This window comes from Sorex araneus, chromosome 5, assembly GCF_027595985.1.
Source record: "Sorex araneus isolate mSorAra2 chromosome 5, mSorAra2.pri, whole genome shotgun sequence".
Taxonomy (NCBI): Eukaryota; Metazoa; Chordata; class Mammalia; order Eulipotyphla; family Soricidae; genus Sorex; species Sorex araneus.
Window position 1 is genome coordinate 24,420,321 of NC_073306.1, and position 27,985 is coordinate 24,448,305.

At 40.6% G+C, this 27,985-nt stretch overlaps 1 protein-coding gene across 1 annotated transcript in view; it reads left to right on the forward strand.

The window, feature by feature from the left end:
* Positions 1–363: 363 nt before the first annotated feature.
* Positions 364–27,985, forward strand: part of FAF1 (Fas associated factor 1) — a 373,466-nt gene continuing 345,844 nt past the window's right edge. Inside the window, exon 1 of the mRNA XM_055139161.1 lies at positions 364–820. Within this exon, the coding sequence (XP_054995136.1) occupies positions 776–820 (45 nt within the window). The 5' untranslated portion in view covers positions 364–775. The remainder of the gene's footprint in view (positions 821–27,985) is intronic.

Genomic DNA, 27,985 nt, shown 5'->3' on the forward strand with positions numbered 1-27,985 from the left:
ACACTCACGAAATGCTGTGCGATAGAAGGGTTGTTAACGCACTGAGTCGGTTTGCGAGGTTTGATGAGTAAACGCATTACTAGGGAGCCACGTAAGACGCAGAATCTGATCCCCAGCGCAGCCTGAGGGAGGCGGTACCCTGAGGCCCTCGATTAAACCTAAACCGGAATAACCTGTTGCGGGACTTGGGGCTCCCGCAGTTGCAAGTTGGCATAGCCGCCCGCCGCTCACAGATCCCAGCCCGGTAGTCGCTTGACAGGAGGGTAGTCACGTGGCAGCCGCAAAGCGGCGCTTTGCGACCTCGATGACAGGCAAAATGTGCGACAGCCTTGGCTCTGGCCAACCAGGGGCGGAGGCGGCGGCCGGGGAGGAAGCGGAGGAGGCGCAGGCGGCCGCGGCGTTCGCCCGCCTGCTCGTTCGCTCGGTTTCCCCGCCCCCGCCAGCCGAGCCGCCACTGAAGGGAGCCGGGTGCGCGCTGTCGCAACCTGCCCTCATCCTGGCCGGCGACAGTAAGATCCGCCCTGCATCCAGGCCAGCCTCCCCGTCCCGGCGGCTGTGGCGCGGGCTCCGCGGGGCGCAGGCGGGCGGCCCGGGCGCCTGAAGGTTACCGAGTGCATGAGCGACTAGCGCCTTCCGCGCTGCCCCGCCCGCCGGCTCCCCCGCCAGCCCCCTCGGCGCCCGGCGGCGGCGGCGGCGGCGGCGACGGCCGCAGGAGGCGCCGTCTTCCTCCCAGGTGCGCGCTTCGCTCCCGGAGCCTCGGAACTCGGCAGCCGCCATGGCGTCCAACATGGACCGGGAGATGATCCTGGCGGATTTTCAGGTGAAGTATCTGGCCCGGTTCCCCTCTCTCCTCAGGCCTCGTGCGTTGCGGGTGCCAGAAGGGTGGCCTCTTCCTCGACCGAGTTGGAGCGCTGTAGCCTTGTGTGTATTGGGCTTTTATTCAGTCTCCCCGGCGTGTGTGTGTGTGTGTGTGTGTGTGTGTGTGTGTGTGTGTGTCTATATTTCACAGGTTGTGTTGGGTGTATAGAGACCATTCCGACAGGAGGAATTATGCTATTTGTGTATTTATGTGTGTGGAGCCGTGCGTGTTTTCTCTGTCATATGGCGAAGGTGTAGAATTAGGGGGCACAAAGTGTGAGGCTGTAAGGGAGTGTGGATGTGGAACGTGTGATGTTGTGGGTGTGGTGAATTAAAGGGAGAGTAAGAAAGAATGTGAGGGTAAGCAAGGCATTGTGATCAGTTTCAGGGAGAAATAAACATGTGAGACTTTGATGCTTTTTAATGGAGTCTTTGCCGGGTAGATAAGGAAGGGGCAAACTGCCTGAATAGACACAAAGTATCTTTGTGGAGTCTTCAAAGCCTAGTGAATTTACCACCTCATGCCGCACGTTCTCCTCCTCTACAGATTTGAATTACTTGATGAATATTCTTTCTTCAGGAATAGTTTCAAAGGATTAACAACGATTGTGTATTCCCTCACCAAACCCAACTGTAGTGTATACACTGGTAAACAGGTTGTTTTAGGAAGACCCTTTGAAATTAGAGCTTCTGCTTCATGAGAGACTTGGAGTTGAAGCTAATGTCCAGCGAACGCCACCTTGACATTTTGTTGTTTGGTGAAGAAAGTAGTGTAGTAAGATATCTTTAACCATTGGTTTTGGCTTTCACTTAGAAATTACTGTTATCTATAGGCAGACTTTGCCTTCATCATTGCACATGGTCAAACACTACCACAGAAGGCAATATTTTTCTGAGATTATGTTGGGTTTTAGTCTTGTATTTTTTTTTTCTTATTTTACAACTTAATGTTCATGTGGAACTGGAGTGATAGCACAGCGGGTAGGGCTTTTGCCTTGCACGCGGCCAAACCAGATTCGAATCCTCCCGAGGGCCCGGCAAGCTATAGAGAGTATCTCGCCCGCACGGCAGAGCCTGGCAAGCTACCTGTGGCATATTCGATATGCCAAAAACAGTAACAAGTCTCACAATGGAGATGTTACTGGTACCTGCTTGAGCAAATCGATGAACAATGGGACGACAGTGCTATAGTGCTAATGTTCATGTGCAGAATTTTCTCTTTAGATTATCTTAAGGTATCTAATGTGTTTGGAGTTTGCAAATACCAGTATTTGAGATACATTAGGAGTTTGCAAATATCAACATTTGATTTTTTTAAAAAAATAATTTCTCAGAAGAAAGCTTCTTAAAGATTCATCACAGGATTTTGTTGTTTTGTAGGATCAGAATAGGTCTTGGATTTTTGGCCGACTTTTAATCAGTTAATTAATTTATGGCCACACCTCAGGGGTTATTCCTGGCTCTGCCATCAGAAATTACTCCTGGTGGTGCTTTCATGTTGTATAGGTAAAGAACGGTACCAGAGCGATAGTACAGTGGATAGGGCATTTACCTTGAATGTGGCTGACCTAGGTTCTATCCCCAGTATCCCATATAGTCTCCTGAGCATCACCAGAAGTAATTCCTGAGTGCAGAGCCAGGAATTACCCCTGAGCATTGTTGGGTGTGACCCAAAAAAGTAAAAGTAAAATAAAATAGAATAAATAGGCAAAGAACATTATTGGTAGAATATACAGTTATTTAGGATAGTTTATATACATGTTAAACACATTAGCCTTATGTGTTTAGGAGTGTTTTATATCTCTCAGAAATGATGATTTCAGATCAGTTTGTTTTTGTGGACTTAGTTTTCAGATAAATTATTGGAAATTCTTTTTTTCACATATATTATTGGAAACTATTTATGGAATTAACCTTAAATATAGCATCATATTCACAGTAGCTAAAACATGGAATCAGTCTAAGTGTCCACCAAAAGATTACCGGATAAGACTACTATTATATGGAATATTACTCTACCATTAAAAAGATGAAAATGTTTTCTTTGGCACAAGAGTGGATAGACCTTCAGAACACTGAGGCTAGGTGAAAAAAGTAAAGAAGTGAAAGATAAATTTTGTATGGATTCACTTAGATATGGGTATGAATCACCAAACTAAGGCAAACAAACTGAAAAAAACAAAACAAAACAGAACTACTAGACGGTGAACACTATGATGGTTACCATAGGAAAAGGGAGGGAAGGAAGGAGAAAGAAGAGGTGGGCTTTTGATGGTAGTATGCCACTAGAACTATGGTAGCATGGCACTAGAACTGCAATGGTGGGAATGGTAACAATTTATATACATACAGAATAAGTGCCTGAAATTCATAGTATTGGGAACTACGATAAATTAGTTAACAAATAGAAGCAAGCATTTATGCAGTTAACAGAAACTGGGAAATTTATTTTGCAGTGCAGGTAATTGCATGATGCTGTGTTCTTCCAGAATCCAGACAAATGCATTTCCTCTTTCAAAAGTGAAACTTAGTAAAATAATATTGTTTCATATTATTGTGAAAAATATTATTTTAGAGCTCAATATGTTTTGTGTAGAAAGGGACATAATTTTAAAATGTGAATAGAATTTTAAAACTACAGTTTAGAATTTGGTTATAGTTTCTATAAACAATATATTAATATGGAGAAGCTTTTGAAAGGGTTTTTGCATTTTCTTTAAATATTGCAACTCAGTTTAGAAAGGACTAAAGAAATGGAAAACAATCATGTGGTAAATTGAACTTAATTTTTTATTTTGTTTACATAGTTTACTGTGTGGGAGACAGATATCAGTCCAGTTATAGAAGAAACCTACGTACCCATATTCCAAATTTTGAGCTATAATTTAAAAGATAAATTGGATCTGTAGTAGATATAAGATTATAACTAAGTGGGATTGGTTTGGGACTTTGTAGATCAGTGATCAAAGCATGAAAAAGCACAACTATCGGGGCCGGAGCAATAGCACAGTGGGTAGGGCGTTCGCCTTGCACGTGACCAACCCGGGTTTGATCCCCGGCATCCCCTGAGCATCGCTGGGTGTGACCCAAAAAGCAAAAAAAAAAAAAAAAAAAAAAAAAAAAGCGCAACTATCTAGCTTGCCCTCTTAAAGATTCTCCCACCAAATAAAAAATACCCCTCCCAATTAAACTGCTTTTAAAATTATAGTGAAATATACTTAGAATTTGCCGTGATGGGTTGGAGAGAGTAAAGTGGATAAAGCACTTGCCTTGCATGTGGCTGACCCAAGTTTAATTCTGGCACCCCTGAGCACCATCAGGAGTGATTCCTCAGCTCAGAGCTCAGAGCTACAGTTAGCGCTAAGCACTGTCAGGTATTCCCCCCCCCCCCCAACAAAAAAAAAGGTCAACATGGTGCTTTTTTTTTCCTTGAAGGAGGAGAGGGTTATGCCTGGCTGTGGTCTTAGGGGTTATTCCTGACTCTGCTCAGGGATCACTCCTGACTCTGCTCAAGGAATCATGTTTGGTGCCATGGGATTAAAACTTGCTGAGCTGTGTGCAAGGCAGATGTCATTCCTGCTCTACTATCTTTCCAGCCCGATAGTAATTACTTCTGTGTGTTCAATTCATTTTTGTTTTTTTGGGGAGAGAGCATACCTGACATTGCTTAGGGGTTACTCCTGGCTCTGCACTCAGAAATTACTCCTGCAGTGTATGGGGTACCATGTGGAATACTGGCCCTGGTGGAACTCAGATGGGCTGTGCCCAAGGCAAATGCCCTACCTGCTGTAACTATGGTTAGGCTCCTAATTGAGTGGTTTTTAAGTACATTCTTATTGTGGTTTTGCAACAGCAGTACCATCCATCTCCAGAATTTGTTTGTTTTTGGACCAAACTTGGCTGTGCTCAGGGCTTACTCCTGTGTGTGCTCAGGGATTGTTCCTAGCTTGGCTCAGGGAACCATATAGGGTGCTGGGGATTGAGCCTAAATCGGCCACATGCAAGACAAGTTCCTACCTGCTGTACTATAGCTGTGGCCCATCCAAAATTCTTTTTATCTTACAAACCATACCTATCCATAATTTGTCATTCTTCTCTCTCACATTCCTGGTGACGCACTGTTCTACTTTTATGTATGTGACTTTATAGAATTGAAATCACACAGTATTTGTCCTTTTGTGATTGACATACTAAATTCAACATAATGTTATTACAATCATGTATCTTCCTCCCTCCTCCCCACCTTGTTGTTGCTGCTATAGTTAGGGGTCACCTACATTGATTGTGATGATTGTACATAATTAGATGTGATGTTTGTTGGGGGTTGCAACTTTAGTTGTGGTGTTTGTACATACTTGATCATGGTGCACTAGATATTACATACTTTGTTATAGCTGGGGTTAAAGACTGTAGAGCTGCTGATATTGTACTCCACATGTAGGCAGTGTGGGGTAGATCTGGTGGCCTCATGCCTGCAAGGCAAGTGCTCTAATGAGTCATTGTTGGGCACCTTAACTAACATATTTGTAATGTTCATCCTTGACGTGGCATATGAGAGAATTTCTTTTTTAGGTGGAGTAATATTCTGTTGTATGTATATGCCACATTTTGCTCATCCATTTGTTACCTTTCCCTCGTGTTCGAATATTGTGGATCATTGATGCTGTCATGAATACAAGTGTCCAAATACCTATTTGAGCTTTACTCTGTATTCCTTTGGTCATATGCCCAGTAGAATTATTGGCGCATATGGTATTTCTATTTTGAAATTTTTTAGAAACTGCCTATAGTTTGTTTGTTTTTTCCCATTTGGGTTTTTGGGCCACACATGGTGGTGGTGGTGCTCAGAAGCAGCACTGGACTCAATGCTCTGGGGTGTAGGTCCTTGCAGTACTTGGGATGTCATATGGTGTATAGGAATCTAACCTAGGCCTTTTGCCTACAATAAAGCATGCATGCTGGTCATTTGAGCTATCTCCCAAGCCTCATATTTTCTATATTCGTCATATCACTAAAATTTTGAATTGAGAAAATGCCAATATTAATTTTAATTTACAATTGTAAATTCAGTTCTGAGTAAATGAGTTTAGAATTTTTTGAATCTAAAAACATGACTTAGTTTTCAGCGTAAATAGCATTAGCATAGGTGTTACCGATAAAGGAACGAACAGAATAGTGTACCTAAAAGGTAACAGTGGATTTGCTGGTTTGAAAAAAACAGGCAGATTTTGATCACTCAGGACTGTTTTCCCCCCTTCCAATTAGTCTTTATTACAAAGAGTTCTCTTTAGATGAAACTTCATATTATGTTTGTAGTGGTAGCATCCATTAACAGTTTTTCTTTTTTAGGCTCAGGTATAGAGCAAAAATAATTTTATCAAACAACTTTTGAGACTGTAGCTGGTCTGCTTACAGATGTGAATATAGCCAAGCAATTGTAGATATGTATGTATATATATATATGTATATCATACATATTTTGCTTTCTCTGCTTAAAAAAAAACCCTATGTGATGCAATATAAAAAAATACTCTTTCTGAACCAACTTTCAGAGATTACATGGTATCTTTTTTTTGGAGGGGGTGGGGTTTAGACCACATATGTTTGTTGATTAGGAACTGACTGCACCTCTATCCTTGGCATCACATGTAGTCCTCTGAGCATTCCAGGAGTGATCTCTGAGCAGAGAGCCAGGAGAAAATCCTGAGCACTTACAGGTGTGGTCCTCAAACCAAAAAAAAAAAAAAAACACCCCAAAATTGCTTTATACTTTCTTTTTTCTTTTTGGGTCACACCTGGTGATGCACAGGGCTTACTCCTGGCTCTGAATTCAGGCATTACTCCTGGCAGTGCTCAGGGGACCATATGGATCTTGGGAATTGAACCCAGGTCGGCTGCATGCAAGGCAAACTTCCTACTTGCTGTGCTATCGCTCCAGCCCCAGCTTTATACATTTTCATATATTGAACTTTACTATCAATTCTTCTTTGAAGGAAGGATTCTTCAGTGATATTACTAGTAATTCATTTGTAAGTATCTATGCCTTTATAACATTTTTCCCTTCTGAATGAAACATTGTATTCTTTTCTTTTTTTTTCTCTTTTCCTTTTTTTTTCTTTTTTTTGCTGGGGGGGGTGTGAAGCTGAAGCATATTCTTTGGTGGTCAGAATTTTAATATCTGCTTGCAAGGCAAGCAACTTACTCATTACACTCTCAGGCCTTTCTTTGCTTTTTTAAACAGACACAAAGATTTGGCAACTACAAAAGAGATGTGTGCAGAAATGGTGTTGGTCCAAATGGGATAGCTGGTTTTGTTTTGTTTATTTGTTTTGATTTTGGGCCACACCTGGTGATGCTCGGGATAACTAACTCCTGGCTATGCACCCAGGAATTACTTCTGGTGGTGCTTTGTGGACCATTTGGGATGCTGAGGATTGAACCTGGGTGGGCTGGTAAGGAAAGTATCCTGCCTGCTGTACTATTGCTCTGGTCCCTGGATAATTTTTCTTTCTTTCTTTCTTTCTTTCTTTCTTTTTTTTTTTTTTTTGTTTTTGCTTTTTGGGTCATACTGGCGATGCTCAGGGGTTACTCCTGGTGGTGCTCAGGGATCATATAGGATGCTGCGGATGAAACACGGGTCAGCCACGTGCAAGGAAAATGCCCTACCCGCTGTGCTATCACTCCAGCTGGTTAATTTTTATTTTTGATGTTATCTCTGAAGCATCATATGTTTTCTTGGGTAGGACATTGAATATTATGTTTGAAAGTATTCTTTATTGTTCTTTCCTTTCTGTTATTTTCTTCATTAAAGAACAAACCATATTGTTTCAGTATAAAATATTTTGCCATGTGTAAGTTTAGAAGGGGTTAAGAATATGGCCTTTGATAGGAGTATTCCTGAGGTTAGGGCCAGGAATAACCCCTGAGTATTGCTGGGTGTGGCCCAAAAATATACAAACAAGAACATGGCCTTTGCTTCTGGAAAACAATTTGGACGACTCTCAAAAAATTAGATATTGAATTCCCATTTGACCCAGCAATACCACTGCTGGGAATATATCCCAGAGAGGCAAAAAAGTACAATCGAAACAACATCTGCACATGTATGTTCATCGCAGCACTGTTTACAATAGCCAGAATCTGGAAAAAACCCGGATGCTCCAGAACGGATGACTGGTTGAGGAAACTTTGGTACATCTATACAATGGAATACTATGCAGCTGTTAGAAAAAAGGAGGTCAAGAATTTTGTAGTTAAGTGGATGGGCATGAAAAGTTTCATGCTGAGTGAAATGAGTCAGAAAGAGAGAGACAGACATAGAAAGATTGCACTCATCTATGGTATATAGAATAACAGAGTGGGAGACTAACACCCAAGAACTGTAGAAATAAGTACCAGGAGGTTGACTCCATGGCTTCGAGGCTGGCCTCACGTTCCGGGGAAAGGTCAACTCAGAGAAGCGATCACCAACTACATTGTAGTCGAAGGCCATGTGGGGGAAGGGAGTTGCGGGCTGAATGAGGGCTAGAGACTGAGCACAGCGGCCACTCAACACCTTTATTGCAAACCACAACAGCTAATTAGAGAGAGAAAACAGAAGGGAATGCCTTGCCACAGTGGCAGGGTGGGGTGGGGGGGAGATGGGATTGGGGAGGGTGGGAGGGACACTGGGTTTACGGGTGGTGGAGAATGGGCACTGGTGAAGGGATGGGTTCCCAAACTTTGTATGAGGGAAGTATAAGCACAAAAGTGTATAAATCTGTAACTGTACCCTCACGGTGATTCTCTAATTAAAAATAAATAAATTAAAAAAAAAAAAAAAAGAACATGGCCTTTGAAGATCAAGTCACTTGGATTTGAATCACAGCTCTGCCACTAACACTCATGGTCTTTGATCACTTATTTCACATTTATGTGCCTGAGTTTCTTCATGAATAAATGAATAAATGAATAAATGATTTTGTATATAGTAGGTGCTTAGTATAGGTGTCTGACACAGAAAATGTTAAGTACATTTTTGCTGTTATTTTTACTTGTTGACAGGTTCAAGGTACATGTCTGTTTTCTGCAAGGTACTTCAGAGATAATGTTTTCTTCTTCTCATTTTTCTTTCATGGAAATTGAATCCTTGAAAAAGATAGTGACTAGTCCAAGGTCTTGGATTAGCTTGAAACAGAGGTTTTTATCCAGGTACACATAGTAGCATTCATTTCCAACACAAAAGTGTCAGAGAGCTTATAGGTCTAGAATATAACAAGTCTCACCCGCCATTAATAAATTTCTCCAGGGGGCTGGAGAGATAGCACAGCGGGTAGGGCGTTTGCCTTGCACGCGGCCGACCCGGGTTCAAATCCCAGCATCCCATATGGTCCCCTGAGCACGGCCAGGGGTAATTCCTGAGTGCAGAGCCAGGAGTAACCCCTGTGCATCGCTGGGTGTGACCCAAAAAGCAAAAAAAAAATAAATAAAAAAAAATAAATTTCTCCAAATGACATCTATGCAAAAATAACTGAGTAGTTTCTGGCACATATCAGGTATAGTCTAAGGAAGGCAAAGAGAAAGTGGGAAATGGAAGGAAGGGAAAGAGGGGTTACATTTTGTCTGTGCATTCCTAGTCTACTATTCACTGTCCTGCTTCTAAACTCATAGGTGGTCAGAGGCTGTGAAATGAAGTTTAGATTTGTTCAATAAAGCTGTTTGATGCCTGTTTACCAGATAGGTTTTAGAGAACTGTAGATCAGGAAATAATAGCTTGTAAACTAGCTGTTTACTGGAACACTGCCAGGACCATTTATTTATTACCTCGTGTCTTTCTTGTGTAGTGACAGGTAAATAGCTGAGACAGAGACTGTGGCCTACGAGTCTGAAGTACTATTTAGGTCTTTTAAATAACTTTCTCCACTAGCACCTTAAGTTGGTGAAATTAGTACTTTTCTTTGGGTTTTTGGGTCACACCCTGCAGTGCTCAGGGGCTACTCCTGGCTCTCTGCCTAGGAGTGCTCGCAGGACTCTGAGGTTCCAGGGATCCAACCTGGATTTCCTTCCTGCAAAGCATGTGCTCTGGCCTGTTGCTCTGTCTCTCCAGTCTCTAAAATCAGTACTTTGTTTTCTAGGTTTAGTAACTGCAAAGTGCTGACACATTTGAGTGATTCACAAGTAGCTTTTTATGACTACATCTCTGTTGGAGACTGTTAGTGTTTTGTTTTTGTATTGGCTGTGATTCTGTAAGCAAATAATTTATCCTTCCTGTGTGAGCTTATAAAAGGAATATCTCCCTAGCGACATAGCTACTTGAAAAGTAGACTAGATCAAATATTCAGATAGCCTAGACAATCATTTGGCAGCAGTGGGATTAAGGACATTCAGTTATGATTTAGATAAGTGATCTAGATTAAGCCTCAACAATCTGTTTCCTTAGGGTCAAAACACCACCTGTTGTTGTCAATAAAGTTTTCCTGAAAGATAATCACATATACTCCTTTACATATTATTTGTGGCAACTTACATTAGGGACCTTGGACAATGTCTGGAGACACTTTTAGCTGTCACAGTTTGGGAGTGCAATTGTCAATTGGTAGGCACAAGACTGAAGTATTGCTGAACATTCTATAATGCACAAGATACTTTTCTACATAGTATGCTCTGCCTAAAAATGTCATTGAGAATTTTACAAAAAATACTAAATAAACTTAAATTTGGCTAAGAATTACCTGGAAAGGTTGTTAAGCCCTAGGTTGCTGGGCTTCACGTCAGAGTGATGCATTGGTTTTACTGTGGGACTTAAGAGATTTGTATTCCTACCAGGTCTCCAGGTTATGCTCTATAACCAAGGACTGCACTTGTGAACATTTGAGCTAGATGACTTGAAGATACTTCCGTTTTTATGATTCCTTGATTTTGTAATCTTAGTTCTATTTCATTTGATGATAGAAAAATGAAGCATTTATGTTTATACTTGCTGCTCATAATAGAATCTACTGTTTCAGACTACCTATCTTTGAACTCATATTTTATGTGTACCTTTGGAAAATTTTATTTATCTTTCAAAACCCATTGCTTTCCTTTTGCTTGTCTATACTCTGTGACCAGTTATAATGAATCAATTTTTTCTTAAGTACATTTAGTTCATTTTTGTCTTACTGAATTATATCAGACTGCATAGTCACCTTGTGTATTTCTTTCCCCTATTGTAACTCTTTGAACAATGCTCAGGGCTTACTTCTGTCTGTGCTCAGGGATCACTCCTGGCTGTGCTTGGGGGAACTAGATGTGATCTACCCACTATACAATTACTGCTTTTTTGCAATACCAGTTGGTGGTGCTCAGTGCCATTCTGGCATGTGTTCAAGAGTGACCCCTGCTGGTGCTGAGCATTTGAACCATAATTGTATCTACTGTAGCTGCGTACAAAGAAAGTGTTTTACTTTCTGTACTATCTGGTCCCTTCAGTGAATAGTTTGAGGGTATATTATGAACATTGACTGGTATGGTACACTAGAGTGAAAATTTAAATTTTTGCATATTTTTAGATATCTTCTACCATTTGTTGTCATAACATTTTGAATAGTCAATTCTGTCATTGGTAGAATAAGAATTGGACTTTTGAGAGGCTGTAGCGATAGTACAGGGGGAGGGGCACTTGCCTTGCATGTTGGTCACCTAGGTTCAATCCCCAGCATCCTGAATGTTCCTCCAAGCACCACCAGGAGTAGTTCCTGAGAGAGACACAAGAGTAACCTCTGAGCATCACTGACTGTGCCCCCCCCCCCAAAACAAGAAAAGAACAATTGGACTTTTGATAATTAAGTTAAGGGTTGTAACTTAAGTGCAACACACTTTCTAAATTTTTTTTTATTTAAAAAAATTTTAATGAATCTCTGTGAGATACAGTTACAGACTTACAAGCTTGCATGGTTATGTTTCGGTCATACAATGTTCAAATACCCATCCCACCACCTGTGCCCATTCTCCATCACCATTGTTTCCAGTATCCCTCCCGCCACGCCCCTGTGGCAGGCACATTTTGTCTTACTCTCTCTCTCCTTCTGGGCATTATGGTTTGCAATACAGGTACTAAGCCGTTATCATGTTTTGTCTATAGTCTACTTTCAGCATGCATCTACTATCCTGAGTAAGCCCGCTAATCATCATTTACTTAGTGGTCCCTTCTCTGTCCCAGCTATCTTTTCCCCCAGTACATGAGATCAGCTTCCAAGCCATGGAGTGATCTTCCTGGCCTTTAGACAATTGTAAGACACCTCTGATTTAACTTTTATAGAGGACTCAATAAGATAAAAAAGGCAAAATATAGGGCCTAAAGCTTAAAAAAAAAAACAAAACCTTTAAAACTTGAATGCTGTTACTGAATTGCTATATAAATCTGTATAACTCTTCCTGATTATGGTTTTGCTCACACTCATTTTTTTGTGGAGGGTTTTGGTCCACACCTGGCAGGGTCAGCTGTGTGCAGTATAAGTGCCTTAACCCCTGTACTATCTTCCTAAACCTGAAACTGTGATTTTAAGGGTGAAATATTTGAGATAATTTCAAGAGCAGTCTCTTAACTTGTAGTTAAGGAGGAATAATTGAGATAGAAAGGATAAGATATCAAGTTATGGTTTAGGAAAGTGGAAGCAAGTTTTGCTTATGTATATCTTAATAGCTTTAGTTAACTTCTAGTCACATACACAACCTCTGCCTCCCACCTCCACCTTCCTTCAATTTACCCTGTTTTTAAAATTCTTTTTTTTTTCTTTTTGGGTCACACCCGTCGATAGTCGATATTCAGGCGTTACTCCTGGCTTTGCACTCAAGAATCATTCCTGGCGGTGCTCAGGGGACCATATGGGATGCAGGGAATCGAACCTGGGTCGGCTGCTTGCAAGACAAATGCCCTATCCGCTGTGCTATTGCTCCAGCCCCACTGGTTTTAAAATTCTTTAATGATAGAATAATACTAGAAAAAGGTTATAAGAGGAAACCTTTGTTCCCCATGTCCTCCTAGCTTTCCATTCTCAATCTTTCTCAGGGAAAGTATGTTTAGAATTTTAAGCCTTGTTTAAAAGTTTAATTTTATTTATTTTGAGGGGCCTTCCTGTGTGCTCTCTGGGCACTTGACTCAGTTGTGTGGGCTTGAGGGTTTGGTGCTCTGCTGCTTGTGTCCATTAGGGTTACAGGCCACTAGTATTGCATCTAGTGTTTTGGGAGATCCTGTGGTGCTAAGGATCAAACTTTGGGCCTCTGCATTGCAAATCATAAGCTCCAATCCTGTGCTATCTCCTGGGTCCTTTTTTTTTTTAATTTAATTTAATTTTATTTTTTTCACCAGTGCACATATTCCACCACCAAGAATCACGATATACCTCCCCCCTTCCCTGGGTCCTTTTGAAAAGTAAATTTTAGTGGTGTATTTTGGTATTTTATCTCAATTGACTATTCTTATTTTAGGTTTAGTGGAATAAGAATAATAACATTGGCATTTAGGTTTTGATTGTTCTGTATGAATCACTTACTGTGCAGGTTAACACCTGAATTCTACAGTGACCCAATATTGGGATCCAGAGATATAGTTATCTACTGTTTCTATATGTCTCATCAGCAGAGATTCGGACTGCTTTTGTTTTCTGTCTTTTAAAATTACAAGAAATTGGGGCCAGAGAGATAGTACAGCAGATAGGGCTTTTGCTTTGCATGCATGTATCCAACCTAGGTTTGATCCCTGGCACCCATATAGTCCCCTGAGATCAGCTAGGAGTGATCCCTGAGAAATGATCCCTGAGAGCAGAGCGAGGAGTAAGCACTGAGCACTGCTGGGTGTACCCCCTCTCCATCCTTCACCCCCTGAAAAAAAAAGAAAAAGAAGAGAAAAAAAGAAATTTGTAAGTTTGACATACTTTTCTCAGAAGACCTCAAGTTTGAAGACATAAACACTAAGACCTGCTGTTTAGAAGAAAGGAACATTCACAGGCCAGGAGATTATAATAATTATGCTAGTATTATATGTTGCCTTTGTCAATTTCTTTTTCATAACCTAGAGTTAGTTTTTTCCCCCCGAATTTGGCGGGGGGGGGGGTCACACATGGTAGTGCTCAGTGCTTACACCTGGTGGTATTTAGGTTTTGATTGTTTGGGGAATCATATAAGGTGCCAGGAATCAGCCACTTGCAAGGCAAGCACCCTACCCATTGTACAATCTCTCCTGCCCTCGCTTCCCACTGCCTTTAAAAAATGGAATGGCAGGATTGAACTCACATTAAAAAAATCTAATTCGTAGAAGTACTCATTCAAAATTTTCATATGGAGGGCCAGAAAGATTGCATAGTGATTAAGGTACTTGCCTGTTTGCCTTACATGTAGCTAACCTGGTTTTAATCCCCAGTACACCATATAGTATCCTGAGCTCTTTCAGGAGTGATCTCTCTGCACAGAGCCAGGAGTAAGTCCTAAGTGCCAAGAACAAATGAAAATATCATATAGACATTGGTAGGAAAATAGTAAAATGTTTTTTAAAAAAATGGTTGGAGGACCAGTTGTGGTACCAGGAATTGAACCAGGGTTGACTGCATGGAAGGCAAGCATCTTAGTTCTTGTATTATCTTTCCCTCTGTGTTTCTATCTTTTGTAGAATGTTTATGTAGTAACCAGCCTGAAAAATATATTTGTCTGCAGAAAAGAGTAGTTAGACCTAGTATAAATTTGAGAAGATTTGGATTGTCTAGACTTGATTTTTCTTTTGTAATGCAATCTAACTCGTGCAGGTATAACTTGGTCTACTTTATGTCATCTTATAGGAAACGGTAAACTGTAAGAGAGTCAGTGTTTCAGAAGTCTAGGTTTTCTGTCAGCTTCCATGACACTGGCAGGTTAATTTGTTAGCTTGCAAGTAGGGTAAAAGGTCAGCTCCTTCACTGCTCTTGGCAATTTTGGCAGAAAAAGGAGGGAAAATTGACAGATACATGGTTTCTGGGAAGAGAAACCATGAGGACCTTATTTATGGGCTGACATAACAGACTTTGAGGGATGACAATGAGAATTGGTATCAAGCATATTAAGCAAATTATTAAATGGTTTTTCATTGCCTCTTAGTGAGGAGAAATGAGGTGGTAATAGACTGAATACCAGAAAAGTAGGTGCAGAACAGCTGCTATTCCTGTGCGTGTTGCTAACATTCATCAAACCTCATATTTCCTTTCTGGTGGTAAAAAATATTTTTCCATTAATATTTCAGTCAGACACAGGTTCAGACTCATTTCTGCTCCCTAAGGCAACACAGATAATATTAAGATCTCACTTGGAGGCTGGAGAAATAGTACAGGGGTTAAGATGCTTGTCTTGCATGTAGCTGATAGGAATTAATCCCAGAATCTGCATATAGTCACTTGAGCACCACCATGAATAATCCCTGAGCACAGTCAATAATAAGCTCTGAGCACAGTAAGGTGTGGCCTCCAAACCAAAACCAAAGCCAAAACCAAAACCCACAACCACAACCACAAAACATATGTGGCTGTGCAAAAGATTGTTTCCTATTCAGACAATATTTACAGATGTACACACAAACTCCTCTATGTAAAGGTGTGTACTGTTAAAGGAGGCAAATGTGCAACCTTGTGGACAGAAAGTAAAGTTTTTATTTTTTGCTTATTTTTTGTTTTTGGGCCATACCTTCATTTTCTCAGGGCTTACTCTAGGTAGGCTTGGGGACCATAGGGTACCAAGAATTGAACCTGGGTTGGTCCTGTACAAGGCAAGCAAATGCCCTAACCTCTGTACTCTCGCTTCAACTCCATGAAAAAGCAAACTTTTTAGAAATTTCACTGGTATGTCTGAGAGATGTGGGTACATAATGTCTTAGAGCTCACTTTTCCTTTAGAGGAAACCAGATTCCTAGATATTTGTTGGGATCCTTAATTCAGATTGGTTTCCTTAAATCTGGACCTAGATCATTAGTGATTCAACCAAGCTGAAACGAAATGTTTCTGCTTATTTTCTGAAACTGTTGTCCTGATCACCAGATATTTGGAATGATTAGTGGGTGTGATTTTTTTTTTTGTGTGTGTGTGTGTATGTGTGTAGTGGACAGAACTCAAGGCTATTCTTGCTGGTCAGTATTCACCTCATGAAACTTGTATTTCTACAGTCATTTGGCCTGTTGCTGGTGACCTAGCTATTTGGTCTGACATGTGGACACTGTAGACGGTCAGATTAAAGATGGCTCTCTTTGAAACTGTGAACAATGAAAACCAAACTCTCTGGATCACTCATTTAGATGCCCATATAAGGGTCAGAATTTCTTTCCCTCTGTCTTTCCCTTTCCCCCTTTTCCCCTTAATTTTTCCCCTTCTTCTTCCCCCCTCGACTCTCCTCCTTCACCCTTCCCCTCCCTTTCATTCCCCTTTTTCCTTTTCTTCTTTACCCTTCTTTTGAGATATCAGTGGGACCTCACTGCTACTGTCACTTTATTTGGTAATATAGTTGCTGTTTTCAGTCTAATTTATAAACCCAAATCATGCCATCATGTCCCTTAATTGTGAAGGCCACTTAACAAAGGGTTGATAATAAAAATATTTGATGATATGATATGTGTATGCTTGTTACCACCTATAGGTGTCTAGTACGTGGATGAATGTCGAATGTTGGTTTAGCACCTTTCTTTTTTTGGATAGAGCGGAGGATTCCCAGTGGCCTCTTTTGGCAATTCTTGGCCAACTGGACCAGTAGTGTAATGTGGAGGCCTTTGTCAGACTGTTTGTTTGTTTTGGGGCCACACCTACCAGGAGTATTACTGACTCTGCACTCAGGAATTACTCCTGGCAATGCTTGGGGGAACCATATGGTATGCCAGAAATTGAACCTGTGTTAGCTGCATGCAGGGGTCACCCTATCCACTACACTATCGCTCTGGCTCCATCCACTCAGTCTGTGTGAGGCCAGAGATTACCTGGGTCTTCCAGGGAGTGCTTGGGATGATCCTATGGTTGTACTTGGCAATGCTCAGAACTGTGTGGTGCCAGGGATTAAACCAGGGCCAGCAAAATACAAGTCATGGGCCTTAACTCCCATACTATTTCTCTGGATTCACCCTTCTTAATAAATTATTTATCATTGAATGCAGGTATCACCAGAAAGTGATCATCTTTGACATTCTCCTGGGTAAATATCAGAAATGGAGTGAGAGATCAAATAACTCGACTTGAAAAATTCAGGATTCCACCATTGCCATTGGTCATCATGATGTCATGATACATAGTCTTTTTTTTTTCCCTCCTAGTAGAAACCCGATGCCAGCCTTGTTGGTACACCTTTTTTTACAACATGACAAAAGGTGGTTCAAGTAATTAAAATGTTATTCTAGTTCAGCCACTTGAATTCTATTTGTTGTGTTGATATGGTCTTAGAGCATAAGGAGAATTACTATGTGCTTGAGTACACTCTCAGAGTCCTTAAAGAGTAGCCTATGAGACAGTGGGAATCATAAATGGGTTCCTGTAGATCTTAAGAAAATGCACAGGATTTCATGCCAGCTTTGGTCAGCTTAATCATAGCTGAATAAATATCAGTACTTCTACATTAAAAAAAAATTTACAGCATTCGCTTTTCTGTCTTTTTTACATGACAGGCCTGAGTATGAGTGCATGATGATTAGAAAAAAGATAAAGTTACAGTTATTGCAATGGTACAAAATTATTTTGTGTCAGTAGAGTGAGAACAAAAATTTCTAACTGAAATGGGAATATTGTTGACCCCGTAAGTTTTCTTTTTTTTTCTTTTTGGGACACACCTAGCGATGCACAGGGGTTACTCCTGGCTTGTGCACTCAGGAATTATTCCTGGTGGTGCTCGGGGGACCATATGGGATGCTGGGAATCGAATCCAGGTCAGCCGCCTGCAAGGCAAACGCTCTACCTGCTGTACTATCTTTCCAGCCCCCAACCCCTATAAGGTTTTAGTAAAGGAAAAACATTTATGTTTTTTGTCTTTGAGAACCACCCATGAAGTCTTCCTCATGAAAGAAAATGCCCTGATGCAACTCTTCCAAATTATTGGAGGAACATTGAGTTTAGTTGATTGCTGGGCCTGTGATCCTACATTAGGTAGCTCTGATTTTATTTGATTGTCATTTCCCATATCCTTACTGAAAGTCTGTTGGAAACAGTAGGACTTGACCTCAGCTTTTGTGCCATCTGTGTGAAACACTATAATCATCTTTTGATGTTTTCCCTGTCACCATTCTATAGACTTTACTAAGAGATTCTGTTAGGTGACTGAGTAAATGGGACAGTTTGAACTGATTGCTTTCTTCAGTCCTTTCAGAAATGAATAATAGAGCTGTTTACAATAGCCAAGTTCTGGAAATAACTCCAATAGCCAAAAGTCTTTGAGTGGATATACAAATTGTGATATATATATGTATATACGTATATATATATGTATATATGTATATATATGTACATATATATGTATATATATACACTGTATGTATATATATACATACAGTGGAATACTACTCAGTGATCAGAAAAAATGAAATATTGCAGTTTGCTACAGTTTTGGTGGAACTGGAGCAATTATGCTGAGCAAAGTGAAACAGAGGGAGAAGGACAATATAGGGTGCTGGGGATTCAACCTGGGTTGTCCATATGCAAGGTAACCCACTGTACTATATTACTCTGGCCCCTGGAATGTATGTTTTGTATGCAGGTCAGGCATTGTGTGGCTGCCTCCCAAAGATATGCACTTTGATTTATTTATTTATTTTAGATTTTTGCACTATAACTGGTTGATGCTCAGGGGTTACTCCAGGCTTTTCACTCAGGAATTACTTCTGGAAATACATGGGATGCCAGGGGTTGAACCTGGGTTGGCTGCGTGCAAGACAAGCACCCTACCTGCTGTACTATTGCTCTGGCACCTAAAGTCATGTATTTTTATTCCTTTACCTGTTTAAAGACACACCACCAGTTAGCTTTTCAGATAACTGTGAAGATCTTTCTGAAATGAGAGTACCTTATGTTTCTTGGGCAAACTTTCCAGAATGACAACTTATTTGTTATACACACCCTGTGTACAGTTGTCTCTGTGAGGGAAGTCATTGGCTAAAATACGTGTTTGCAACTTGTTCTTTGACATATTGGCTAAAGTAATCAGGGACAAGTCTTGACCTTTGGAAGGAGTCAAGTCAGCTTTAACTCACTGATCAGAGTTGTTATGAATAATAAAATTGCCCTAGACATCTCCCTTGTGTTCCACGGCACTTTGTATGCCTGTTCTATACACTCTGATGCTCCTGGATTAATTATTACCCTGGGCTAAGTGGAAAGTGCTTAACAGAAAGAAAGCCACCAAACTTTCTGACATAGATCTTGGTGGTTTAGGAGATTTCTTAATCTCATTTTTGTGTAGAATCCTGAATTTTGTTGCTTGGAGTTCTATTGATAGCTGCCTTAATTAGATGCTGTATGAAGCAAATTTAATAGGTTTAGTCTCACCCTCTGTGACTCAGATTAATCGGAGTATCTGCTGGAGTCACATATTCATAAGAAACAGTAGCCAAGATGGTTAGATGTGGGGATGGGGTATAAGCTTTTGGGTGGCATCTGTGTGTCTGTCTGAATTGTGCAGTTAATCTTTTCAATAGTGTTGTAGAACCACTCAAGGTAGTCTCTTTTTCAGACAGAAGGGCTTATTTGCTTATAGTCTGAAAGATAGATACTTTGTACCTCTGAAGTGAAGGATCGGCATACTTAATGTCCATGGTAGCCATACTTAATGTCCATGGTAAAAGATTTACATTCCCATAGCTTAAGTCACTGTTCTGTGGTCTACTGTATGTACAGATGTCACCTGGCTCACTGTCTGTCACCTTATGGGAAATGGATTTGGAAATCAATATACTATTGTTGCTATGCACTTGATCCAGGAGTCTGGAGACTTCTTCCAGTGCCAGTGAAATTGTAACTTAATGATTTTTTCATTTTGTAGATTGATCTCAGAGATGGTAGTAATAACTATTAATAACATTTACTGAACTTTACTCTCTGCTGCTTCTGTGTTGTTTCATCTGCATTTTCCAGGCTGGAGAGATAACATATTAAGGTTATCTCTTAAGGCATTTGCCTGACCTTGAACAGCTGACTGAATGTCACTCTTTAGTACTCAATATGGTTCCCCCAAACCCTTCTCCAGTAGTGATTCCTGAGTACAGAGCCAGGTGTAAACCTGAGTACAGCAAGAATATTTGTCATATATATGAATTTTTAATAGAAATTGAAGTGTAAAGACGTTATGAGACTGTTGTTTGCTTTTCTTTGGATCCTGTCTTCCCATTCCCATGTTCCCGTCCTCTATCATATGACTGCAGTGATGGAAAAATTTAATAAGTACTATACTTTGTATGATTGCTTTTTATTAATTATTATTATTATTATTTGTTTTTGGGGCCACATCTTGATGCTCAGAGCTTACTCCTGGCTCTGTGCTTAAGGGTAACTCCTGGAGGGCTTGGGGGACCATATTGGGTGCCTGGGATTGATTGGCACCCTGTCTGTATTAGAACTCAGGCTCTTATACAATTGCATTTTAAAAATATATCAAACTTTTATCTATTTTTTAATTTACTTATCCTATTAATGTACTGGAGTGATAGCACAACGGGTAAGGCATTTGCCTTGCACACGGTCGACCTGGGTTCGATTCCTCTGTCCCTCTCAGAGAGCCTGGCAAGATACCTAGAGTATCCCTCCCAAATGGCAGAGCCTGGCAAGCTCCCCATGACATATTCGATATGCCAAAAAACAGTAACAGCAAGTCTCACAATGGAGATGTCACTGGTGCCCACATGGGCAAATCGATGAACAATGGGTTGACAGTGCTACAGTGCAGCATCCTATTAATTACTGGTGCCCACTCGAGCAGATCAATGAGCAACAGGATGACAAGTGATACAAGTGATACTTATCCTATTGTAGTTTTATGAGACACAAAAAGAACAGTAAAGTTTTTTTCTGTTGTCCCTGGATTTACCTGTGCATTAAAAGAGTAATCGAAGAACAAAAACTACTTATTTTGAACCTATATGTAGCAGTGATTGCTATTTGAATTACTTGAGCAAGAAGTTATCCTGTCACTGGATTTTTAAAAGTTTGGGGTGGCCACAAAGGGCAGTGATTAGAGTTACTCCTAGCTCTCTACTTTGAAACCATCTAGTGGTGCCCTAGGGACCATTATGGGATGCTGGGATCAAACCTGGTTTGGCTGTGTTTAAGGCAAGTGTCTTACCCACTGCATTATATATTCTTTTACCCCTGGAAATATTTATTTTTCACTTTTTTTTGGGGGAGGGGGCAGGTAGACACACTTGGCAGTGCTCAGAGCTTACTCTGGCTCTGCATTCTGGAATTACTCCTAGTGTTGCTTGGGGGACCATATGCGGTGTTGGAGATCAAGCCTGGTTGGTTGCGTGCAAGGCAAGTGTGTTACCCACTGTATTATTCCTCTGATCCCTGGAATTAAAAAATATTTTTGATTTTTTTTTAATCTGTAAGGTATTAGTATAAATATTTGTGATAAGTAATCTTACTTTATTTTTCTAGGAGTACTGTCAGTTTGGTATCTATCTCATGGCCCTAGTAATGGAACTTGAAAAAAATGATACTGTGGCCAGAATTAAAAAAAAAAAAAGAATTGGTACCAGCTAAGGCTGGATGGCTTCAAATCTAGAGGCATAGACTTTGTTTTAAAACTACATTGTGTTTTCCTGCTGGTGGGAATGCCGACTGGTTCAGCCCTTTTGGAAAACAATATGGACGATTCTCAAAATACTAGAAATTGAGCTCCCATTTGACCCAGCAATACCACTGCTGGGAATATATCCCAGAGGAGCAAAAAAATATAGTCGAGATGACATCTACACTTATATGTTCATCGCAGCACTGTTTACAATAGCCAGAATCTGGAAAAAATCCGAGTGCCCTAGAACAGATGACTGGTTGAAGAAACTTTGGTAAATCTATACAATGGAATACTATGCAGCTGTTAGAAAAAAATGAGGTCATGAAGTTTGCATATAAGTGGATCAGCATGGAAAGTATCATGCTAAGTGAAATGAGTCAGAAAGAGAGAGACAGGCATAGAAAGATTGCACTCATCTGTGGAATATAGAATAACAGAGTAGGAGACTAACACCCAAGAATAGTAGAAATAAGTACCAGGAGGTTGACTCCATGGCTTGGAGGCTGGTCTCTCATTCTGGGCAACTCAGAGAAGGGAACACCAAGTAAAATGTGGTCGGAGGTCATGGGGGGGAAGGGTGATGCGTGCCAAATGTAGACTAGAGACTGAACACAATGGCCACTCAACACCTTTATTGCAAACCACAACACCTAATTAGAGAGAGAGAACAAAAGGGAATACCCTGCCACAGTGGCAGTGTGGGGTGGGGGAGATGGGATTGGGGAGGGTGGGAGGGATGCTGGGTTTACTGGTGGTAGAGAATGGGCACTGGTGAAGGGATGGGTTCTCGAACTTTGTATGGGGGAAACATGAGCACAAAAATGTATAAATCTGTAGCTGTACCCTCACGGTGATTCACTAATTAAAAATAAATAAATTAAAAAAATAAAAAAAAACTATATTGTGTTTTAGCAGAGGAAAATATTATTTGTGATTATTTTTGTATAATAAAAGAAATAGTTTGTCAAAGGTCAAAGTGATAGTACGTGGGTAGGGTGCTTGCTTGCCTTGCATGTGGCCAATCTGGGTTTGATTCCTGGCACCCCATATGGTTCTCCAAGCCTGCTAGGAGTGATCCCTGAGCACAGAGCCATGAGTAAGTACTGAACACTACTGGTTGTGACTCCCTTCCCCTCCCAAAGTTATTTACCAAAGCTGACTGGGTGTTCAGTGAAATTAAAAAATTTAAATATGATAATGTGTTATTGACATTTTTTTTTGAGGGGCTTTTTGGGTCACACTTGGCGATGCACAGGGGTTACTCCTGGCTCTGCACTTAGGAATTACTCCTGGCAGTGCTCAGGGGACCATGTGGGATGCTGAGAATTGAACCCAGGTCGGCTCCATGCAAGGCAAATGCCTTACCCACTGTGCTATTGCTCCAGCCCCTGAATTTATTTTTAAAGGGAGCTTTTAGCTGTAACATTTCATTACGTATAATGGAATACTTATAAATGAGTGAAATTATGACTGAAATTTACTTCAGAGCAATCTAGGTCAGGGCTTGCAAATGGGGTTCATGAGGAGTGAAACAAGACCAGAAAGAATACTGTGTTGAGGGGCTGAAATGATAGCACAGAGGGTAGGGCGTTTGCCTTGCATGCCGCTGACCCGGTTTAGATTCCCAGCATCCCATATGGTCCCCCAAGCACTGCCAGGAGTAATTCCTGAGTGCATGAGACAGGAGTAACCCCTGTGAATTACCGGGTGTGACCCCCCCCCAAAAAAAAAAAGAATACTGTGTTATTTGCTGTTCACTTGGCTGTTATAAGTTTTTTATATGCTTGAAAACTGTCATAATTAAAAATGACATTCCAGCCTCTGGATCAAGCCCATTAATGTGCTAAAATGGTGCCTGGAGGCATTTCTTGGGCATGACAGCCAGGATCCTGAAGTGCTGGGAGACTGGAAAGGACATCACTGCCACCATGTGGCCTGGAGTCTTCACTTCCTACCTGGGCTTTCTTCTGGAAGTTTGTAGCCACTAGAAGTTCATTTGGAGTAGGCAGAGCAAGGACACCCACTCCATCTGAGGTGCGTGGTAAAATCAGCTCGGCCTAGGGTCCGGAGAAATCTCTGGTGAGCTGCTGTTTTTTGGGATTCAGTACAGAGTCTCAACATTGTCGTTAAGAAAACAAAATTATAAAATCCAGACTCATTCATTCATGGTAGATAGTTGCCACAGTTACAGTATAAGCTTGTAATCTCTGTAGTAACTTTTCTAGAAATTTCTTCTCGCCAATTTCCATGAAATAAACAGATGTGAGTAAAAGTCCACTTTGCTGATAGCTATACCTAGGAAGCCACCTGTGATTATAATATTATAAAGTTGTGAATACAGAACCACAGTAAAGCTCCAGAACACTGATACCACGGAGCTTCCTCAAGAATCTTGCTATTGGGGCTGGAGCAATAACACAAGCAGGACACCCACTCCATCTGAGGACGTTTGCCTTGCACGCGGCCGACCCGGGTTCGATTCCCAGCATCCCATATAGTCCCTCAAGCACCAGCAGGAGTAGTTCCTGATGCAGAGCCAGAAGTAACCCCTGTGCATCGCCAGGTGTGACCCCAAAAGAAAAAAAAATCTCCCTATTGTTCTCTGCCTCTTCTCCACTCCAGGCAACCACGGGCCTACTCATTGTAACAAGTTTCATTTTTAGAGAACTGTATATAGTAAAAAATAGATAAGGTGTCCTTTTCTCTTCCTGTTTCTTTCATGAAATATGTTGATTTTGAGATCTGTTCACATTTTTGTGTCTAAATGCTTCCTTTTTAGCGTGTTGAGTTATCCTACTACTTAGATACGTGACAACTCTCCATTCAACAGCTGGAGTATACTGCCCCCTCCCCCACATGAATATTGTAAATAAAGCCATTAAAAATATCCGTAGAGGAAAAAAAATGACCAAAATAAAATAAATTCCACCAAAAATAAAAATGATTTTGGAGGATTGAAACTTTAGTATAGTATTTATGTTCTTATTTTCTTTTTTTTTTTTTTTTTGGGTCACACCCGGTGATGCACAGGGGTTACTCCTAGCTCTGCATTCAGGAATTACTCCTGGTGTTGCTCAGGGGACCATATGGGATGCTGGGAATCGAACCCGGGTCGGCCGAGTGCAAGGCAAACGCCCTACCTGCTGTGTTATTGCTCCAGCCCCCCCTTTTTTAAAAATTGAATCACCATGAAAAAAGTTACAAAGCTTTCAGGTTTAAGTCTCAGTCACTCAGTGATCAGACACCCATCCCTTCACCACTGCACATGTTCCACCACCAAGAACCCCAGTATACCCCCCCTCCCACTCCCCCACCTGTGTGGCTAATGATCTTCACTTTATTCTCTCTATACTTTGAATACATTCAATATTTCAACAGAAAACTATTATTATTTATAATTTCCCCCAACAATCAAACCTGCTGAAAAGGTATCATTTGATAATTTGTTTTCCATTGCTGAGAATGAAGAATATATGAGCTGTCATGGCTGCGCGGTTTTAGGTTTCTGATACTTTAGCTCAGTTCACAGTTTCTTGTGCGGCTGCTCTGGATCTCGCCTGGGCGGAGAGCTTGCTGGTAACACCCCCATCCCAAGATCTCTTGGCCATGTCACTGCAAACTCGTACCTCTGGGTAGTGGGTTCTAGAAGATGGCGGTAGCCACTGTGGGTGGTGCCGCTGCCGCCACCCCAGCCGAAAGAAAAGGCCTAGAGAGAAAATCTTTCCCCACCTGGGTGGCATGGGGCTTTAGTTCAGTTCACAGTCTAGATGCATTTCTATAAGAAGCTGCTGGGTGCCAAAAGTAGTTAGTAGCCTCCAGGATCATAGTCTTTAAGGAGCAGAGGAGCCATTTTGTGTGTGGCTGCTCCGGATCTCGTCTGGGCGGAGAGCGTGCTAGTATTCATGTTCTAATGTACTGTAAGATTAAAAGAATATTGTTTTAACTCATAAGTAATATAGCAATAATAGTTAAATCATGTAATCATGGCATTTTACCAAAATAATTGGTAATTTTTTGTCTATCTTTGTTGTCGCTGGAAAATTTGAATCTTTATTGAATTTTGTTTGTAAAGTTCCTTAACTGTAATCTTAGAATAAGGATTTCCTAAAAATAATCGAATTTCTTACCAAAGTAAAAGGTAGAAACTTGTAACAAATTAACTTTCTGTGCTGAAATTGAAGACATGGAATTCATAACTGAAGACTTGCTATTTTGGCAAAGAGATACTACAGCGTTTTCATTTTGTAGCCAGTATTTAAACAAAATTAAAACCTAAAAAAGGTACAACAGATGTATTAAAAGAAAAAAAGACCAATTAAACGATGTCATTTTTTGTGCATATTGATGCAATCTGTTTTTGCAGTGGCTTTCTATTTTTTATTCTGCCATTTATTATCCCAGTTGAACAGTTGAACAGTATGTGATGGTAATATTTAAATATGGTTTGTTTAAAGAACATAGAAATACTGTATAAACTATAGTCTTTGCACTAACACATGTGTGAAAAGTACGTAAAGTTAAAATGTAGACTATGCCAAAATGAATTTTTATTGTTAAGATTAAAAATTTTGTTAGATCCTAAATTCTACTCATTATGCTGGAATAATTTAACTTGATATCTTAAAAGACATTTATATGCCAATCACATGTTTCTCTCATGTCTGCTAGAGCATTTTTATTTCTTAAAAAAAAAAACTGTGTAGGGGCTAGGGATGTGGCTCAGTGCTACAAACACCTACCTTATAGGGGTGAGGCTCTTGGTTTGATTCCTGGCATTGCAAATGAATAAAATAACACCCCACCAAAAAAGCCCTCTGGACCTCCCCCCCACACACACGTATATGCACAGATGATTGAGAAAGAGAATTTTGTAAAACTGTGGCATTTCCAGGACGTTGATCCAGGTTTTACGTTGACTTAACATTTGAGTCATCTTTTTGGTGAAAGGACAAAGATGACATGTATTCTGATCTTAGGACTCAGTAGTTACATATGCAGAATTTTTAGAAAATCTTCATGAACACAAGAAACACCTTTTAGCCAGAGGATGTTACAACTGGTATTTGTTCCACATGAGGAGAGTCTGAATGAAACTGAAGAGCCATAGGCCTAGGTTGCTTTCCTGCTGTTGCTTTAGGAATCCTAGATAGGATGCTTTTAGTTTGCCCAATAAGACATTTACTTCTTTTGATTGTTTATGTTTTGGTATTTATAACACTTGTACTGTGTTCAGGGGTCGCATTTGGGACAATGTGCAGTGCTAGGAATTTGAGCTTGCATAGGCCACGTGCAAGGCAGGCCTCTTATCTACTGTATCATCTCCCTGGCCTAATGCCTGATAGATGAGCAATGTTTCAAATTCTTAGACACTTCTGTGTACTAAAAGTATATATATATATGTATATACACACGTATATATATACACGTATATATATATTTTAACCGATATTTGAAATAATTCACATATATTGTTAAGTTTATATATTATCAGAGTTGTGTACCACTTGCCACTCTCTTTAGTCATATTTTTACTCAATAATACAGTGATACACTGAATATTTTCATGTCATACCCAGCAGTGCTTTGTGTCTACTCCTGGTTCTGTGCTTAGAAGTGAACCTGGGGTTTTGAACCAGGGTTGGTGGGATGCAAAACATGTACCTTAACCCCTACACTGTATCTTTGGCTTCTCACTTGGTAAAAATTTATTGAATACCTGCTCTGGCTTAGTTATTATAGGAGGTGATCACTTTTTTTAGTCAGAACCTTATTACTGCTTTACTACATCATCATGAATCGCGAATCACGAAATCCTGTTGATCATCGAGTTGCTCGAGCGGTCTCAGTAACCTCTACATTCGTCCTATCCCTGAGATTTTAGAAGCCTCTCTCTTCTCGGCCTTCCCAACGATGCCGCTTTGGAGGCTCTTTCAGGGTCAGGGGAATGAGATTCATCTGGTTACTGGCTTTGGCATATGGATACACCATGGGAAGCTTGCGAGGCTGTCCCATGTGGGCAGGAAGCTCTCAGTAGCTTGCTAGTTTCTCCCAGAGGGAAAAGTAGGTTATAAGATATTGCATGGCCACTTTGCGGCCACACATTTCTGGGAGCTTGCTCAAGGCCACAGCTGTGCTCAAGGCCCATCTCCTCACGTTCAGACAAGCCTCACGCATGAAGGTAATGGCAGAGGAACCCAGGTGTGTGTAATCCCATCAACGGCCAACATCCAGACTTACTACATCATAAGGCAGCTAATATGGCTAGTCAAATTTTTCTTTGTAACTTACTGATTTACTCTAGACTTATTACAGAATATATTTTTCCAGACCTATGAAGGCAGTTATCATTAATTCTTATTATCTGAACCCTATTTTATCATTTCATTGTAGTACTGTA